Source organism: Apodemus sylvaticus, chromosome 7 (assembly GCF_947179515.1).
Source record: "Apodemus sylvaticus chromosome 7, mApoSyl1.1, whole genome shotgun sequence".
NCBI lineage: Eukaryota > Metazoa > Chordata > Mammalia > Rodentia > Muridae > Apodemus > Apodemus sylvaticus.
The window spans coordinates 28007857-28026488 of record NC_067478.1 but is presented as its reverse complement, the minus strand read 5'-3'; the positions used below and the strand labels follow the sequence as shown (position 1 = coordinate 28026488).

Here is an 18632-nt window from a genome sequence, read left to right as displayed (position 1 = left end):
TCGTCCCGCACCCCTGCCCGCATGCTTGAAATCCACTTGCCGGGTTTTAGTTGCTGCATCCAGGGGAGAGGCCGGCAGACCTTTGCAGTCAGGTGAAAGGAGGCTTGCAGGAGCTTAAAGAGGTTTGGGGTGGGGGTGGCTATGGGGGAGTGAAGCCGCGCTGCAGGGGTGTCATCTCTGCTGCCCTCTGTTTACCCAATCTAATTACGACTGTCTGCACCCCTGAAATGAGTTTAGCACGGTGATTCTCAAAAAGGGGCATGGGGGATTACCTGGAGGTTTTGTTCAAATGGCTCTCAAACCCAGAGTTCAATGGCTCTCAAACCCGAAGCCACGTCTTCGGTCCGAATGCTGCTCGCTTCCAGTGTGTTCTCAGGACACTAGTGTCCGTAGCACTTTCGAAAACCACAGCTCAAAAGGCAAGAGACTTATAAAAGTAAAACAATTTCTCTCATCCTCCCTTTTGGAGAATTCAGATAATCCTTCCTATTTATTAAACAGCCACACCCATTTAAAATAAATAACCAAAGCCCACACTCAAACAAAGGTGGGATCTTTTTCCGACAACGACAACGTGTGAGTCGAGCAAATGGAATGCAGCTTCAAGGGTTCTTGAATACTTTTCTGGTATCGTAATCCACAGGTGTGCAGGGTACTTTTGCTGCCCTTTGACCTAAGGTTCTATGTGGCCCTTAGCCCCGTAGTAGTCCTGAGCTGATGCAGAACAGGTAGCAATCAGGCCAGTAGCAATGGGACTTAAGCAGACTGAAACTGTTTAAAGTCCAAACGAATTGGTTGGGCCAAAGAGGAGTGAGATAAGGGCTTCTCGGTGCCTAGAAAATCCCATAACCCAGAAAGTCCAAAAAACTTAACGTTTTGGTCTGTGCTCAGATCTACAAGAGGAATTGTGTTCTTACAAAATATTTACTTAAACATGTACAACAGGATCCAGCCATTTCATTCTTAGTTCGTATCCAAGATAAATTAAAACATATCACATAAAGACTTGAATACTGACACATTGGAAACCTGAAAAGGCTGAGTCCTGATGTCAGGAAAGGATGGCAGCACTTTGGCTGCTACAGGGTAGATACACTCCTGTCAGGCAGGAGAGAGGCAACTCTGCTAGGCTCTCCTTACCTCTGCGGGTGTGCGTGCAGCGTGCCTAAGGGGAGGCTTCCTCGGCTAGGTTAATCACTTCCAGGAAATGAAGATCCTTACTGTTGATTCCATATCCAATCAGACTGATGACCAAGATTAACTACTATACCATATGCTCAGGGTTTTTTAGAAAATTCCCAATTTTGAATATTTGCTATCACATGAATTAGGTTCAAACATGTACCCCCGTACATGTACCCCGTACCTGGGGGGCAGGTAGGGGCAGGGGATTTCTGAAGGAAGCGGGCTAGCCAGACCAGCTGAACTGGTAAAGCTCTGTGCTCAAGTGAGAGATTCGGCCTCTGTAAATAAGGTGTAGGGCGATCAAAGAAGACACCAAATGTCAGCCTTCAGCGACCATCCACAAACACATACACAAGCAACAAAAATACTCACATCTTCCATGACACAACTACACAGAAACTGAAGGCAACTAAATGACTAAATCTTTCATATAAAGACCATCTTTTGTGATTCTACACTTTGCAAAGATTCATTTGGCTTATGAGCTTATGAGTTTATCTAGGCCGTTTGATAATGGAAGAGCTATCACAAGGAGGAAACTAGTGGTTGTCACAGTTGCTGCTTCTGTTCAGCCCATGTCTTCTCTGTACTAACTACTACACAGGCTCACATGCGCAAAGGAATAGGAGTTCAACTCAAGATGAATGCCAAAGCTGTGCTGTTATCACTAAACTAGTCCGTGAGACGGTATGTCTTTACTCTGTAGACATCCTGGACTTTGAACCCCTCTGACTCAGCTGGTATTTGCTCTCTAGAAACACAGTTTCAAACTCTGTATAACCACAATCAGTGGCCACCATAGGCCCCAGTTTCACTCTGGACTTCAGAAAAGCTAAATCCATTAAAAGCAGTTTAGTAGCTGGGCAATGGTGGCTCTGCCTTTAAACCCAGGAGGCAAAGGCCTGGTCTACTACAGGACAGCCAGGTAGGTCTACACTTAGGATTCCCCCACCCCCCCAAAAAAGACCCTAACAAATTAAATCAGTTTAGCATATACTAATAGCACAAAACAATGGGTTTTACTGCAACCTTTTCATCCACACACATAATTTGCTTTTACTGTATTCCGACTGCCACATTACCTCCTCTTGTCGCTTCCTCATCACATTTCTCTCCCCAAATACTTCTCCTATTTAAGGTGTTGTTTCCAAACTTTTTATTGATTCTTTGCTTCACATCATGCACCCACCCCAGTCCCACTTACCTCTCTGTCTCCTCCTATCTGCCCTCTGCCCTTGCAACCTCCCCACCAAAATAAAACACACACACACACACACACACACACACTCACACACACATACACACTCCAAAGCAAAACAACAAAACCAAACCAAAGCATAGCAAGCACCACGTCACAATAGTTGTGGCATGTCACAGTGTGTCACTCAGTGTGCCACTCTGTCCACACATCTTCGCTTGCAAATGTGCACTACCATGAGTCATTGTTATTTTTATCTAGACTCTACACATGAGAGAAAACATGGGATATTTGTCTTTTCTGAGTCTGGTTATTTGGTTTAACATAATAATCTCCAGCCCCACCCAACGTCCTGCACATGTCGTTATTTCATTCATTTTTATGACTGAATAATATTTCACTGCGTATGCAGACCGCACTGCCTTTATCCATCCATCTGTGGATGGGCACCAAGTATAATATAAACATTTTGAGTTTATTTAGCTTTTCTTTTTTTTAACAGAATAAAGCAGAAAGAAAAAGAAATGAAAAGGACAATATTCGGTTTAGCAACATTCAGTACAACTCTGGATTTATGTTGATTTTATTTTTTAAACACATCATTTAGAGGAGAAAACTAATACTCTAAGAATCAGAACAGAGCTGGAAACAAATCTCCACCCCTTTCATTCCACCCTCCCCTCTTCTGTCAGGGGTGCCACGTGCATAAAAACCAGCTAAGCCTTCAGGAATGTGAAGTTGTGACTAGAGTTCAAAGCTAAATGGGCAGTCTAGCTTTGGAAATGGACTCAAGACGAGTCAGTGGAACTCATGCACTGCCCTGGAGGGCCGTGAGCCCACGGGGCAGAGATACACAGCCCCAGACACCCTTCCCTGCTACAGACGGAATTAGACAAGCATCAAAGTGACAGCATCTCAAGATTCTAGAGCGCTTGGTAACGTAAGAGCATGGCCTGCCCCGCTCTCTTACACTGCTTTTCTGGAAAGCCAAAAGTAAATATTCTCCACAGTTAGCTGTAACTGAAAAAAAATTATGTAAAATCAGAACTTCCTTTCTGAGTTCTCCTTCCTCTGAACCTCTGGGCGAGTTTCCAGAAATCTCAGTAGCCCCCGCCCCCCCCCAGGCTACTGAGATGCAGGCTCAAATTTAGAGCTTTCCCTGCTTTGTCAGCCTGAAAGGCAACCTGGTACATGAAAGTATTTTGAAAGCAGTAAAAAAGTAATTATTCTAATCATTACTGTTACATTTTATACACCCTCACGGTCATATCTGAAACCTTTTCAATTTCAATGACAGTAATTTGTTACCTATTCAGAAAGTTCCCACATGTGTGTATAGTCTTGGTCCTTTATAAGTTACTTCCCAATTCAGTGAAGCCCTAGTTTTTAATATGTATGTGTGTATGTATGTGTATATATATGTATGTATGTATGTGTATATATATGCATGTATATATACACATACATACACACACACACACACAACTTTTGTAGAAATGGAAAGACAGGGCTGGAGAGATGGCTCAGTGGTTAAGAGCACTGCCTACTCTTTCAGAGGTCCTGAGTTCAATTCCCAGCAAACACATGGTGGCTCACAACCATCTGTAATGGGGTCTGATGCCCTCTTCTGGTGTGTCTGAAGACAGCTACAATGTACTCATATATTTTAAATAAATATTAAATAAATAAATCTAAAAAAAATGAAATGGAAAGACAAATAGCTTTACTAAGTAGACTCAGTCTGGGTTGTAATGGGTATTTTTAATGTCTCTACTAAATGAGATGGGTTCATGTGTGCAGTCTGGCTCTAGGGAATTGTTTTTTTCCTTTATAAAGTTTCAGAATGATGGTTTATAGTTAGAGTGTTCATTACTTGAGAATCAACCCAGCAGATAACAACAGATATATTCTACCTTGCAACTTTAACCCATGTACAACAATAATGAATACATAACCACCCTACTGAAGGAGGAAATGGATTAATCAGGTTTGACTTTTGCAAAGGCTGTATTCTATGGAGCAGAAAAGCTCCAAACAACCCCGACATTACATCAGCTATGGAGGATTGGTGATTGCTTGGTATCAGAGAGCTTATTAAGTACACACAAGGGCTCATATTCTATAGCCAACACCACAAAAAGTAAAAATACACCAATAACAGAACTAACTCACATACCAAGTACAGAAACTTTTGAAACTGTTTACACTCTTGTTTCCGCTTAGGATTTACTAAAATGTATGTCCTTTATACTGTGCATTATACAATGAAATCCTGACATAATACAGTAAATGACGAAAGACAGTAATGTTAACAATGTAGTCACAGAAGTCTCAATGGGGTTGTAGTGCCACCTAGTGGCCATTTTGATAGTAACTATCACTAAGAGGGAAAATTCTATATACATGACTAATGAAAATTTTCAGGTTGGTTGGTACCCCTTTGTTAACTCCCTTGGGACACAAAGCTTAGCAAATAGCAGGGACATTGGATATACCAATCTTTCTGCTTCAAAACTTCACCAGCCTCCCCAAACTCCATCTTCCCACATGATGACACAAGCATGCTTCTGTCCTCAGCACTACAGAAAGAAAAAGACACAAACTACTGAGTTTGTATACGAAGGCAATATACATTTAAGCACAGAAAGTAATTTCTAAAGTGGTTTACATTATATCACTTAAGATTTATATTTTACAATTTATATTATGTGTAGTGGAATGTAGTACTGAATCTACATGATTAATAAAACCTGTACATAACGACATATACTTCCTGGACACAGTGGTACACAGCTGTAATCCCCACATTCAGGAGACAGGGGTGGGGTAGTAGAATCATTGCAAGTTCGAGGCTAGCTTTGATTGAGTTGCAGATTAGCTAATGGTGCATACCAAGACCCTGTTTCAAATAAAACAAACAAAAAATCAAGACATATATTTAATATTTTTCAGCAACTACTAACCTAAAAAAATGCAGGGAGCCCCAAATATATAGAATGGGTTAAAGAAAAAGCAAGCCTATAGAAAACCAAGCTAGAGAGGGCCCCACGTACACAGACCAGTCTTGAGCTCCAGTTCAGTTCCTCCAGCCTCCCCCTCCCGAAGACTCAGAGTACAGATCTGCGCTAACACACCCTAGATGCTTGGGAAGTGATTTAGTCAAGGCATGATAATCAACCAAGAACAGAATGTGGTGATGAGATCTGACAGGAAATCTGTGGGTTTGATATTTAGGAAATAGAATTCTAGAAATACAAACCGAAGCAATCCCAGATAACTTGATAGTACATCTGGGATTTTATTTAAAATTATCCAACTGGGGAAAGGGGACATAGGGTGATCATAAAGTAGCAAAGACTGGTGAAGGCTGGGGTGTGTAGCTCAGTAGAATACTTGTACAAGGTCCCTGGTCAGATGCCCAACTGGGAACAGTGGGGACAGAGACTTGACCAAATGAAAGAACCGTTGGGTGGGTGATAATTTTTACCTCCTTTTGTTATATTTCGTTAGTGCAGATCTGCAAGCCCAGTCTTTGGAAGGTAGAAGCGGGGGGGGGGGGGGGGGGGGGGGGGGAGGGGGGGGAGAGGGGGAGGAGGAGGAAGGGGAGGGGGAAGGAGGAGGAGGTGGAGGGAGGAGGAGGAGGAGGGAGGAGGAGGAGTTCAAGGCTAGTCTAAGCATATAAGATCCCCTGGCTAGCTTGTCTTCCTAATAGGCTTGCTTTGTTTTGTTTTCTTGTTTGTTTGTTTTTAAAGCAAAACAAAAATAAAGTGCCTGAGAACCTTCAAGGTAGAAAACTCCCGTAAGGATATAGACAGAAGAAACAAAGCCTGGAGCAGCACGCACAGGGAGCAGGTAGTGAGCTCCACCGTGCTCCCCTGATGGGAGTTAACCTGAGGTCTTCAGAGGAATGAGGTTACGGAGAACAAAAGGGAGCAAAGAGGGCCCCGGATGCCTTGGAGAGTGGGAGAAAGAAAAAAGAGAGAGGGAGAAACCCCAGGGGGGATCCTAAGGGAAAGTCAGGAAGATGACAAAGGGTATACTCTAAAACTAAAACTTGGTTAATAAGCCAAATAACGCATTCCAGGAAGGCAGCGATCTAGACTGGCAAATTGTCATGTAAGAAGAAAAAAACCGGGGTGACCGGTCTCCTTTGGACTTAGCCATCCGAAAGCCACAGAGGAGGGGAGGTGGACCAGGTAGAAAGGCACTCAGGTGACTGTCTTTAGGTGAGAGCTTTATTAAGACAGCTATTAATTCCAGAGGCACAACAGCTGGGGTCTGAGGGAAGAGGCTTCAGTCCCCAGCAAACAGAGCCAAGCCAGTCCCCATTCTTAAAGGTTTCTAAAGAGGGTGTAATCCTTGCATGCTGAGGATGCAGGCTTAGTTAATAGATGACTGGTGCTGTGGGACGTGGATGACAGGAGTCCAGGAGACACTGGATAGGGGAATGGGCTGGTTAATGTGTGCCGTTAGTCAAGCTGTCTTGGCCCCTGGGCAGCAGTGAGGTGATGAAAACCCTGCTTTCTATGAGTGCTGTGAGGACAGAAGCATGCAGGTTTGTGAGACTCCTGACCGCAGCTCGGTGCGTCTGTCAGCTCCTTACAGCAGCTTTGAAAGGAGAGAAAGATTTCAGGGGTGTGGCGCAGTCCGTGGAGCTACTTCCAAGATGGTCTGTCCAGGTGTCTAGCATAAACGAAGGCATGAGTCTTAGTTGCTGTTCTATTGCTGAAAAAAGAGACACTGTGACCGAGGCAACTTAGAGATAACAGTTTATTGGGGGCTTGCTTACAGTTTCAGAGGGGTAAAATCCATGACCATTACAGCAGAGGCATGGCAACAGGCAGGCATGGTGCTGGACAGTAGCTGAGTGCTTACATCTTAATCCACACGCACAGGACAGAGGGGAATGGGGCGGGAGATACGAGGGGGGGGGGAGGGGAATGGAAAAGACGACAGAGAGAGAACTAGTTGGGAATGGCATGGGCTTTTGAAATCTAAAAATCCACCTCCCCCGCCCCCCCCCCCCCAGTGACACCACTCCTCCAACAATCCTTCCTAAACAGTTCCACCAACTGGAGGAGCGCACTAAGCATTCAAATATATGAGCCTGGGGGGGTGGTCATTCTCATTCGAACCGCCACACCATGAGTCTGAGCTCCAGCTCTATATAAACTAAATGTAGAGGCACCTGCCTGTGATCCCAGCATCCAGAAGGTGGAAAGAGGATCAGCAGTTCAAGGTCAGCCTCAGCTACACAGTGAGCTCAAGGCCAGCCTGGGTGATGAGGGACCCACTCTCAATAAGCAACAGTAACAAGAGCAGACAGCAAAAAAAAGAGAAACTATTGGGGATTCCGGGGAGAGTTAAGGCAGGGAGGGGAGGGACAGAGGGGCAGAGTAGAACAAAATACCTGGTGAGGACTGAATGGGAGATGAAAAATAGAATCAGTCTTATGAAAAATTCTTCTGCAGTTTGGCAGAGAAATGCAGGAGTCCTTGGAGAGGGGATTAGCACTGGTCATGACTTCTGCCTCTTGTTTATTGGTTGCCGGCTAAAGCTGTGGATATAAACAGCTGCCGGCTTCCTTTCATTCTGATTTGCACCTCCCTCCAAATTCAAGTGAGGCTTTGACCAGCTTTTGCTACTGTTTCAGACTGTGCCTCACCGGGTAACCCAAGATGGCTTAAACTAGTTATCATACCGCTGCCGCCGCCTCTAAAGCGCTAGGCTTATAGTTATGTAGTACCCTGGCCAGCTTATTGTCAGTCTGGAGAACTATCACTACCTTCCCGTGACACTGGGTCGTGATGTTGTCACTCACAGTTGTGTCAAATCATATTCACAGATATCCTAGGATGTATGTGGACTGCTCACAGTGGCCGGCCAATGGCACTGGGAGGAGAGGGGGCTGATATTGGAATGTAAAGTGAAAAATAAATAATTGTCTTAAAGATTACTTTTTGGATTAGATTCCCAGAGCTCTGCTGTTTGGGGTCCTGCACTTCAGAACTGCAGCATTGCTCAATGATGAGTTACACACTGGTTTTTGTTGTTTGTTTGGTTTGGTTTGGTTTTGGGGGGGCACAGGGTTCTCCATTATCTGCAGCTGCCTTTGAGCTCATCGTGGAGCTAAGGATGGCCTTCAACTCCTGAGCCTTCTGCATCTATACCCAAAGGAAGGGGATTGTAGGCTTGTGCAACTACGATCTTTAAAAAATAATCTTTAAAATGTAGTTTGCACAATGCCTGGAGCCTTGTGTGCTAGGTTAGTGCTCTTCCACTGGGGTGCGCCCTCCCTCGGCTCTGCCATTACTGTGATTTTTAAAGTAGATAGCTTTTCTCACTTTTTAGCCGACACGTTATTTTTCATAGTTGCCTGTCCTATGTTAGATTTCTGCTGCTGTGACAGAGCACAATGGTGGAAGGTGACGTGGAGAGGAAAGGGTTTATTTCAGCTTACAGTTCCTCATCACACCTCATCACTGAGGGAAGCCAAGGCAATCACCTCCAGGCAGACGCAGAGGTGGGGGGGGGGGTGCTGCTATCAGCTCAGTCTTCATCGATTTTAAAAAGAGGTCTCAGGGCCACCGGGCCCTGGGCAGCGTCGCCCACAGTCAGCTGGACCCTCCCACATCAACCATCTAAACCTGAAAGGCTACCACAGGCTTACCCCCAAGCCAAGCTGGTTGGCGCATTTTCTCTATTGAGGCTCCTTCTTCCCAACAGACTCCAGCTCGTGTCAGGTTGACATAAAAGTAGCCAGCACAAGGACTTACAATTTAAACTTTAAACTTTAAACGACATAGACATGCCATTCAATAGGGGCACACATCTGTAATGGCAGCATTTGACAGGCTGAGAATGTGAGACTGCATCAGGACCAGCCAGGGAGCCACAGGGAGATTCTGGCTTAAAAACAAAGGGATGGAGAAGAGAAAAAGAGAGGGAGAGAGGTAGGAATGGAGCAAGGGAAAGATATGACATTCTCTTGTCTGACTCTGGCACCTTTTAACCTTTTCCTGTACTCGTAGGGGATGAATAAATGAAAATACAAAACGATTAAGTACTTTTCTGAGGTCATATAGCTTCTAGCAAGGGCAATGATAGGGTTTTTTTTTTCAGAGTTTATAACATTCAACAATTCATTCAAAAATATTTACTAAACATAAACTATGTGCCAGGGACCATTTAAGTTCTTGGGTTGCCAGTAACAGGCAAAATAAACAAGCCCTTGCTCTCAAAACACACAATATCACTAGGTTGTACATGCTATAAAGAAAAATAAAAAAGGCGAAAAGGGAGAAAGAGTGAGTTTATGTTGCTGTATAAGACTCGTGTCATTTTTGTAAGCATACCTGAAGGAAAAGGGGCAAAGGGATGGGTGTTCAAAGCACAGCAAGTTCCAATCCTGCAAGTCAGGAGGCATCCGGCTGCTATTCCACCACTTTTTAATTTTATTTTCGGAGGTTGTATCAGAAATTACCCTTGTGTCCTAAACAGCAAATGTAAGCATTAAGCATTACTGCACGGCCTTACCTAGACAAATATGTCATTCTGACATAGGGAAATATCTAATTTTGTTGGGTCGTCAGGTCCCTCTTCAACCCAGATCCTGGCGTTCTGCTTCGCTGAGCATCCAGGTTTGAGCAAAATTACCCGCCGAGGGGGTCACGCACTCGCGTGGGAGGAAAAGTGGGCGGACACATCTGGCTCGGCTCCGCCCCCGCAGCAACCAACAGCGGCTTCCGGGCGGAGTTTTGGACCTCGCGGGCCCCCGTCGACGCTCCGCCCTCTCCTCCGGAGGCGGCTGTGGAGAAACCCGGCACGGTTGGCGGCTGTTTTGAGAGCCGCTCGGTGTCGCCATGGGCGACCACGGGCTGGAGCTGGCGTCCATGATACCCGCCCTGCGGGAGTTGGGCAGGTAGGACCACGGGTCGTCGCTAGCCTCGAGACGCCGGGTCTCTTCAGCCCGCGCCGCGGCCTGTGGGCGGTGCTCGCTCACAGTGGCAGTTGGCCGGAGCGCGGTGGGTCGCGACCCACGTGCCGGGGTCCCCGGGCAGCGGCTGCTGCTGTGCGCGCTCGCTCGCGGGGGGCTTGCCCACGCGAGCTTCTTCTTTCTGCTTGGCCTCGAGAAGGGTCTCTTCTGGTCATTTTACCACACTCGGAAACCTTCCCTGGGTCCTCGTCCTTGATTGTTGTTGTCGGAATTAATTGACTTCGGTTTTGTGTCCGAATCACAGCCCCGCTTCTGAGGGAGAAATCAATGTCTGAAAGCGCGGTTGTTTGTTCTCGAAGAGAGGCGGTGCTTCCGCCAGCTCGTTGTTTTAGTCGGAAATCCCTGGGACTCGCCACAGGTCCACGGAGCCTTAGCGTGCACCGTTACCCAAACTAAAACACGCGTTGGTCTCCAACTGCAGATGGCTCTTTTGGGTCTTACGTCGCGTCGCGCGCCACCTTTAACCCCAGAGTTTGGGTAGCTGAGGCAGGGGAATCCCTGGGCCAGCCAGGACTAAATAGTGAGACCTTGCTTCAGGAAAAACAAATACAAGAGAAAAAAAGGGGAGGGGGATGCAAACTCCTTGTTTCTGTCAACCCCCAAGAGTCAAATGAGAACCGAGTTCCAATCAGAAAAGTTAGTGCTTGCCACGCCCCTTCTGCCCCAGCTGGCTTCCCTCCGTCTGGAGTCTGGAGACCACCGCTATTGAGTTCTCAAAGTTGGTTCTCTCAACTGGATGGTTTGCACGTAGAGTTAGTGCTGACCTTAAGTCTGTGAGCTGTTTCCTTTTATTTTTGCACCGCAGCGGTGTTGTTCATTACCTTCTGATGGCCACACCAAAAACCTAAATTGAAGGATAAATGAAAAGACCACTTTTGTACTGTCTGAAGTTTTTGTTTTTGTTTTAACTTTGCATGAATGTGGCAAACAGACTTTGTGGGGGGCAAAAATCATTAAAATTTTGAATTTAGTAATTTCTGTCTTTTTAAACGTATACAGGTTAAAGTGGTGATTTGGGGAAACTGATAATACAAATTTTGTCATCACTGGAATTCTGGAAGGCAGGGACCAACACCTGAGGTTGTTCCCAGACCTTGACTCATGCACCGTGGCACAAGTCCCTATATTCGTATGAACATGTGCATACATACATATATACTTCACATGCACATACAGACTTTTTAAAAATGATTAAACATTTAAGAGTTTAACAGGTACTAATATATTAAGAACTTACATAACTCAACAATAAAAAAAAACAGTTTAATGAAACAAATGAGTAAGGAAATTGAGAAGATTTTTCTCCAGAGAGTATATAAAATGGCTAATAAGCAAAGGAAAAGATAGATGTTTGATGATTAATAATAAGGGAGCAGCAAATCCATACCACAAGGAGGCTGGTTTGATGCCTTGGGAGGCAAAGGCAGAAGGCTCTCTGAGTTTGAGGACAGCTTGAGCTACCAAGGACTAAAATGGCTCTATAGTGAGATCTTGTCTCAACCCTCCTCAAAAACAAAAGGAGATTCCATTTCAGACATTACAATAACAATTGTATATGTAAAAGAAATGGTAAGGATATGGGGAAATTGGGCCCTGTGGTACATTGTTAGTGTAGATGTAAAATAGTATAAATTAATCATTGTGAAGTGAAACAGAGGTGCTACAGGGAGGAAGATAGGATAAATAGTTACCCCATAACCTGATAATTCTTTTTTTTAAAGATTAATTTATTATTATATGTAAGTACACTATAGCTATCTTCAGACACCAAAAGAGGGCATCAGATCTCATTACGGATGGTTGTGAGCCACCATGTGGTTGCCGGGATTTGAACATAGGACCTTCAGAAGAGCAGTCAGTACTCTTAACCGCTGAGCCATCTCTCCAGCCCCCTGATAATTATTTATAATATATACCCAAAAGAATTTAAAACAGGGATTTGAACATATATCTTTACACTTTTCCTCATTATAGCATTGTTATTCACAATAGATCAATGGTGGAACCGAATGTTCACCAACAGATAAGTAGACATAACCCTCCCAATGTGGCATAAGCAGTATTATTCAGTATAATAAGGAAAGAAATTCTAACATGCTACAACTAAACCAGTGATTTTCAACCTGTGGGTCAAGACCCTGTTGGTAAATCCCTATCTCCAAAAATATATACATTATGATTCATAACAGTAGCAAAATTATAATTATGAAGTAGTAATGAGAATAATGTTATAGTTGAGGAGTCACCAAGAATGAGGAACTGCATTAAAGGTCACAGTATTAGGAAGGTTGAAAACCACTGAATTAAGAAATTAGTTACAAATGGGTAAATATGATATACCACTAAGAGAAGAAACCTTAAAGTAGTCAAGCTCGTGGAGATAAAATAGTGGAGTGAATATTGCCAGGGAATAAAAGAGGGGAAATGGTAAGTTATTGCCTATTAGGTGTAGAGTTGCTGTTTGGGAAGGTTAAAAGTTCTCTACATGAATGGTGGTAGTGTTGTGCTGAACTTAATTCTATAGAAGTATATACACTTTAAAATTATAGAATGGTAAACATTATATACTTTATATTTTATCAAAATAAAACTAAAAGATGTTTTCTAAAATTGATCTGATCCTGTTCACTGTTCCCTTTGTGAAATTGTAACCTTCTTGGCATTTAGAATCAACCTCAGTTTTTCTGTTTGGCCTTTGGTATCTCCCTATGGCTCTTCTAGCTAGCTTGGGTGTCTCTCTGGTCTTACTAATCACAATTGCATTCATATCCCAGGCTTCTACTATGGAGCTATGTGCTCTGAGGTGACTTAACTTGTAGTGTGTCCTCAGATCCAAATTAGGCTTACTATCCTATCTTGTTGCTTATGAGTTGAAATAGCACTGACGATAATGTTTAGTCTTATAGAGTAGATATTTTATGACTGTATCTCCATGTAACTTAAGATCTAAAAGTATCCATCTGTATTGTAGATAACCCACTTAGTTATTACCTTGAAACCTCAAACAGTATTTCTGCTAGTTTTACTTTTCTCCCTTATCTGTGCTTCTTCTGTTGACTGTTTGGTTAGTGGCCTCAGTCTACCCTGACGTACCAAGTCTCCACTGAACTGCTTTTTTTGCTTTCTCAACATTAGCTTTTTGCGCATTGCCTGGTGCATTGTGGGAGCGCAGTAGATTTATGCTGACTCTAAGAATAACTGCATTATTATCATATGGGTTGTAGCACAGACTGTATTCTCTGCTTTGTGGTGATTTCTTATAAAGCCACAGAACTCAAGCTGAATCCATTCAGGAGTTTAGGGAATCATATTTCTCACTCTTTTCTTCCAATGCTGATTGAATGTAGAGCCTCCCAGGTGGTGGGCCAATGCTCTGCTTCTTTGTATTTCTCTTACTGCTTTTGCTAGATTAGCCCTAGGAATAAATATATATATACTTCGTTCTTAGCATTTTTGTTACCTTTTTATTATGGAAATTTTCAAATATAATAAAAGAAGAACTATACTGATTTACTCCTTTATAGCCTTCTTTTCAACAAGTATTATTCTGCAGTAAATCTCAAACATTTCAGCCATATCCGTAATTACCAGTAAGGACAGAGATTTCTATCTTAGATTGGCTTATTTTATTTTTTGTGTGTTAAGTATTTTGGCTGCATATGTGTATATACCACATGTCTGCCTGGTGCCCTCAGAGGTCAGAAGAATGTGATGCATCCTCTAGAACTGAATTTAAGGATGGTTGTACCAGTTTGTGTTGGGGGGGAGCAGGGGACGCAAACCAGTATACTCTGCAAGACTAGTGAATACTCTTTAATACTGAGCTGTCCATCTGCCCAGTACCGCGAACAAGATGGCTTATAGTTTTGTTGATGCTTGAACCCAGGACTTTATACACATAATGCAGATATGATCATTGCTACATTATAAGAATATATTTGAGACTTTTAAAAATAGCTATGGTACCATTATCAATTTAAGAATACTAATGTCATTTGGGGAGGCCCAGATTAGGATCACAAATTGTAACTCTTTGATGTGACTCTTAAGTCTTAATTATAGATTTTACTTTATTTTCTACTCTTAGGATTCGTGGGGTGTTTGTTTGTTTGTTTGTTTGGTTTGTTGTGTGACAGGGTCTCTTGTTATGTAGCTCTGGGTGTCCTGGGACTCACAGAGACCCATCTGCTTTTTGAGTGCTGGGATTAAAGGTGTGTACCATTATGCCCTTTCTTCTTCTTCTTCTTCTTCTTCTTCTTCTTCTTCTTCTTCTTCTTCTTCTTCTTCTTCTTCTTCTTCTTCTTCTTTTTTTCTTTTTTAGGTTTTTGAGACAGGGTTTCTCTTTGTTGCTGACTCACTCTATAGACCAGGCTGGCCTTGAACTCAGAGATCTGCTTCCTTTCCTTCCCTCCCAACTGCTGGGATTAAAGGCATAAGCCACCAATGCCCAACCCCAGAATTTATTTCTTAAAGAAGCTGTGTGCTACAGATTTTCTCAAGGTCTAGATCAGTACTATTTAATGGAACTATAGTAGAAATTACGTATATAACTATTTAAAAATTTCTAGTAACCACATTTTTAAAAATAGGGAAGAAAGAAGTAAGTTTGTTAGTAATATGTTTTATAGGGTATGTGTTAACTCATTATATCCAAATATTATCATGTTCATATGTAACTGGTATAAGAAAACTAATGCAACATTAATTCTTTTGTCCAAGTATGAGTAATCCAGTATATATTTTATATACATCTTAATTTGGAGTAACCTTTTCAAGTATTAAATAGTCACATGTGGCTAATGGCTGCCATTTTGAGCTGCAGATTTCTAAAATTTGCAGGTTAGATGTTTAACCTGGCATTTAAGGACCCCCCCCCCAAATATTAGTAATGTCTTTAGATTTTCACTTTTAACAAATATAATATGTCTATGGTAACATTTAAACCAATCATATTTGATAGGTTCAACTTTAGAGAGTTTCCGTACAAATTGAAAGGTAGATCCTTTTAAAGATTTAAATGCTTTTTGCTGCTTTAGTTTGTAGAGACAGAATCTCTGTAAATAGTTTATGCTGGCCTAGAATTGCTGGCCTTTTGCCTTAGCTTCAAGTTATAGGTATGTGCCACCATACCTCTAATAAAACATATTTTACATTAATTTGTTTATTGGGAGGGAGGGTCACATACATCACAGTTCATGAGGAGGCCAGAGGCTAACTCATGGGAGTTGTTTCTCTCCTTCTACTATATCAATCCTGGGGATGGAACTAAGGTCAGCCTGGGCAGTCTGTGCCTTTACCTGCTAAGCCATCTTGCTAGCTCCTATCATGCCTATTTTAACAAGCTTTGCTTTGTATTTCAGTGCTACTCCAGAGGAATATAATACTGTTGTACAGAAACCAAGGCAAATTCTCTGCCAGTTCATTGACCGAATACTTACAGATGTAAACGTTGGTAAGAGGGAATTATTTCTTCCATGAACTTCAGTGGTTTTCCATGTAACATTGTACTTACCTTTTTTCCTCTAGGCAGTTTTAGTCAGAGTTAGTTTTTGTTATAGATACTAATTTCAAGCAAGTTGTTATTCAGTATTGCTTATTACTTAAAACATAATATTATTTAGACTTTAAAATCAAGTGTGTGTTTCTATTAATAAATGATTTTCTACTGGCTTCCTAGAATTCTTTAATGCGTTAAGCTATAAAACATTTGACTGAGTCCAATCATAGGGACTTTATTAACAGCTTATACTAGTGGGAAAAAAAACAAAGTGAATTTTGGTACCAACACATTTTTTGATTTATTATAACCATTTAAACTTTGTTCTTTTCAGTCTACAAAGTTATAGGTTGCTACAAAGAGAGTAGAGGACTGTGAATACTTGTAAGACAGGGTTTCCTTTGGCTCTCTTACCACTTGGCCTTTTCCCTCAGCCAGTTCCTTATCTAGGAATTCCTTCATGGTATCTTTCCAGAATTGTTTCATTTTATCCTAAATTACCAAGTTGCACTACTATTTTTAATTTTTGACTCCTTCACCAGATTATTATTTTTGTTTTATCTTAAGATTTTAGCATGATGCCTGACATCTTACAGGCATATAGTACAAATGTTTGCAGACTGGGCTATATTATAGATGAATATATGGTTATTAGACATTGAAAACTAGGTGGTAGGCTGGAAAGATGACTCAGACATTAAACTTTCTGCCTTTAAATTCCCAGCACAATCTTAAAAAGCAGCTGCAGCAGTGCATACCTGTGAATGCTGCAGTTCCCACAGCAGATCTGTGGAGCTTCCTGGGTGAAGTAAGTCCAGTGAGATATCTTGTCTCAAAAAATAAGGTAGAGAATGATTGAAGCAGACACCCAATGACCTCTGACTGCCACATCCACGTCTGCACACACACATGAACATGTACATACACATATACCATACACATATGAAAATAATAGTAGATAAGATAATAGGACTTCTCCATATATCAGTGTAGCATGAGTACTCCGCTGGACAATGTTTTGATTACTGAAATCTAGTTTCTTAACAAATGCTCTATAGTTTGTCATGACTTTTTAAAAAGAATCTTTTATCTCTTAGTTGCTCTAGAACTTGTAAAGAAAACTGACTCTCAGCCGACCTCTGTGATGTTACTTGATTTTATCCAGCACATCATGAAGTCATCTCCGCTTATGTTTGTGAATGTGAATGGAAGCCAGGGCCAAAACGATGCCAAAGACAGTTGTATTGGTAAGTGCTATTATTTTATGTTAATCCTTAACCAGTTTTTTTTGATCCCTTTTGCTGCTTTTCTGAATAATCACACTTAAATAATTACATACTCCCAGAAGTCATATTTGCTTTTGGGGAAAGGTGGTAACAGTTTTGTTTTATTTTTGAGGCAGGGTCTCTTATGTACCTCTGGCTGGCCTAGAATACATTTGTAGTCCAGGCTAGCCTGGAACTCAGAGATCTGCCTGCCTCCTGAGTGAGTGCTGGGATTAAAGACATGTGCCAGCGTGCCTAGCTTCAGCTACTTAATGTTTTTTCTTTTTTGACAGTTTTATTAGAACATCATCTCAAATTACTACAAAGTTTGTTTAGACATTCTATTCAAAAATACTTGCACCAGGTGTAGTAGTGTACGCATTTAATCCAAGTGCTCAGTGGTAGAAGCAGGAGGATCTTTGAGTTGGAGGCCATCCTGGTCTGTAGAGCAAGTTCCAAGTTGGCCAGGGCTACAGAGAGGAAAACCTTTCTTTAAAAACCAAACCAAACCAAAACTTACTATTGCCTTTTAAGAAAAATTTGCTTTCTATATGTTAAAGCTTTTTTCTAGGCTTTTACCGTATTGGTACTACCCCTTGTATCTGCCCCTGCTTGCTTTTACCATATTGGTACTACCCCTTGTATCTGCCCCTCCTTGCTTTCTGATTCTCTCAAAGGGATGCAGAACAAACTTATTCCTATATAATGAAATATTTTGAAATTTGTTAATAATATCTGCTTTGATAATATAGCCTTCAAAAAGTGTTTTCTGGGGGCTGGAGAGATGACTCAGCGGTTAAGAGCACTGACTGCTCTTCCAGAGGTCCTGAGTTCAATTCCTAGCAACCACGTGGTGGCTCACAACCATCTGTAATGGGATCTGATGCCCTCTTCTGGTGTGTCTGAAGACAGCTATAATGTATACTCATACATAAAATAATTCTTTTTTAAAAAAATTTTCTGACTCATCCTGGCCACCTAGGGCTATTTTTTTTTTTTACTAATGATTTATATGTTTTATTATTGATGTTCTGTATTTCTCCTGTCATAAGTTCTTAAATTATACTATAATCACATTTCCAGCCTTTGTTATATTTTCTAAAGTATAGACTACAGCCCACAGTGGGTTGTGAAATAACTTTAAAGCTAGTAACATTTAAAATAAAATGAGGTGGGCATAGTGTCACCCACTTTTAATCCTAGCACTTGGGAGGCAGAGGCTACATGAGATATTGTTTCAAAAAAAGAAAAATCTGATTTTTATTGAAGGGGTAATAGTAACGACTGTTTGTTGACTATTTGTTATATTTTGGGAACTATACTGATTATCTTACAATGTTCTTTTACTTGACCATTACAGTAGTCAGTAACATAGCTATTATTATGTAGCTTCAGATATGTGAAGTTGACATAACTAGTCGATAGTAAGCTAAAACTATTTTTTAACTATTTTAATTCAAAATTTGTATTCTGAAGTACAGCCTTTCTGTC

The 18632-nt window shown here is 41.8% G+C and overlaps 1 protein-coding gene across 2 annotated transcripts in view; it reads left to right on the top strand.

The window, feature by feature from the left end:
* The first annotated feature begins 10150 nt into the window (after positions 1-10150).
* The window catches only part of Atr (ATR serine/threonine kinase), a 92317-nt gene continuing 83835 nt past the window's right edge, over positions 10151-18632 (top strand). The window contains exons 1-3 of one of the 2 annotated variants that reach the window (XM_052187623.1): positions 10151-10304; positions 15740-15831; positions 16974-17123. In XM_052187623.1, coding sequence (XP_052043583.1) covers positions 10246-10304; positions 15740-15831; positions 16974-17123 — 301 coding nt within the window. In that variant the 5' untranslated portion in view covers positions 10151-10245. Of the gene's footprint in view, positions 10305-15739; positions 15832-16973; positions 17124-18632 lie in introns of those variants that run through there. The other variant, XM_052187624.1, reaches the window with a different exon arrangement.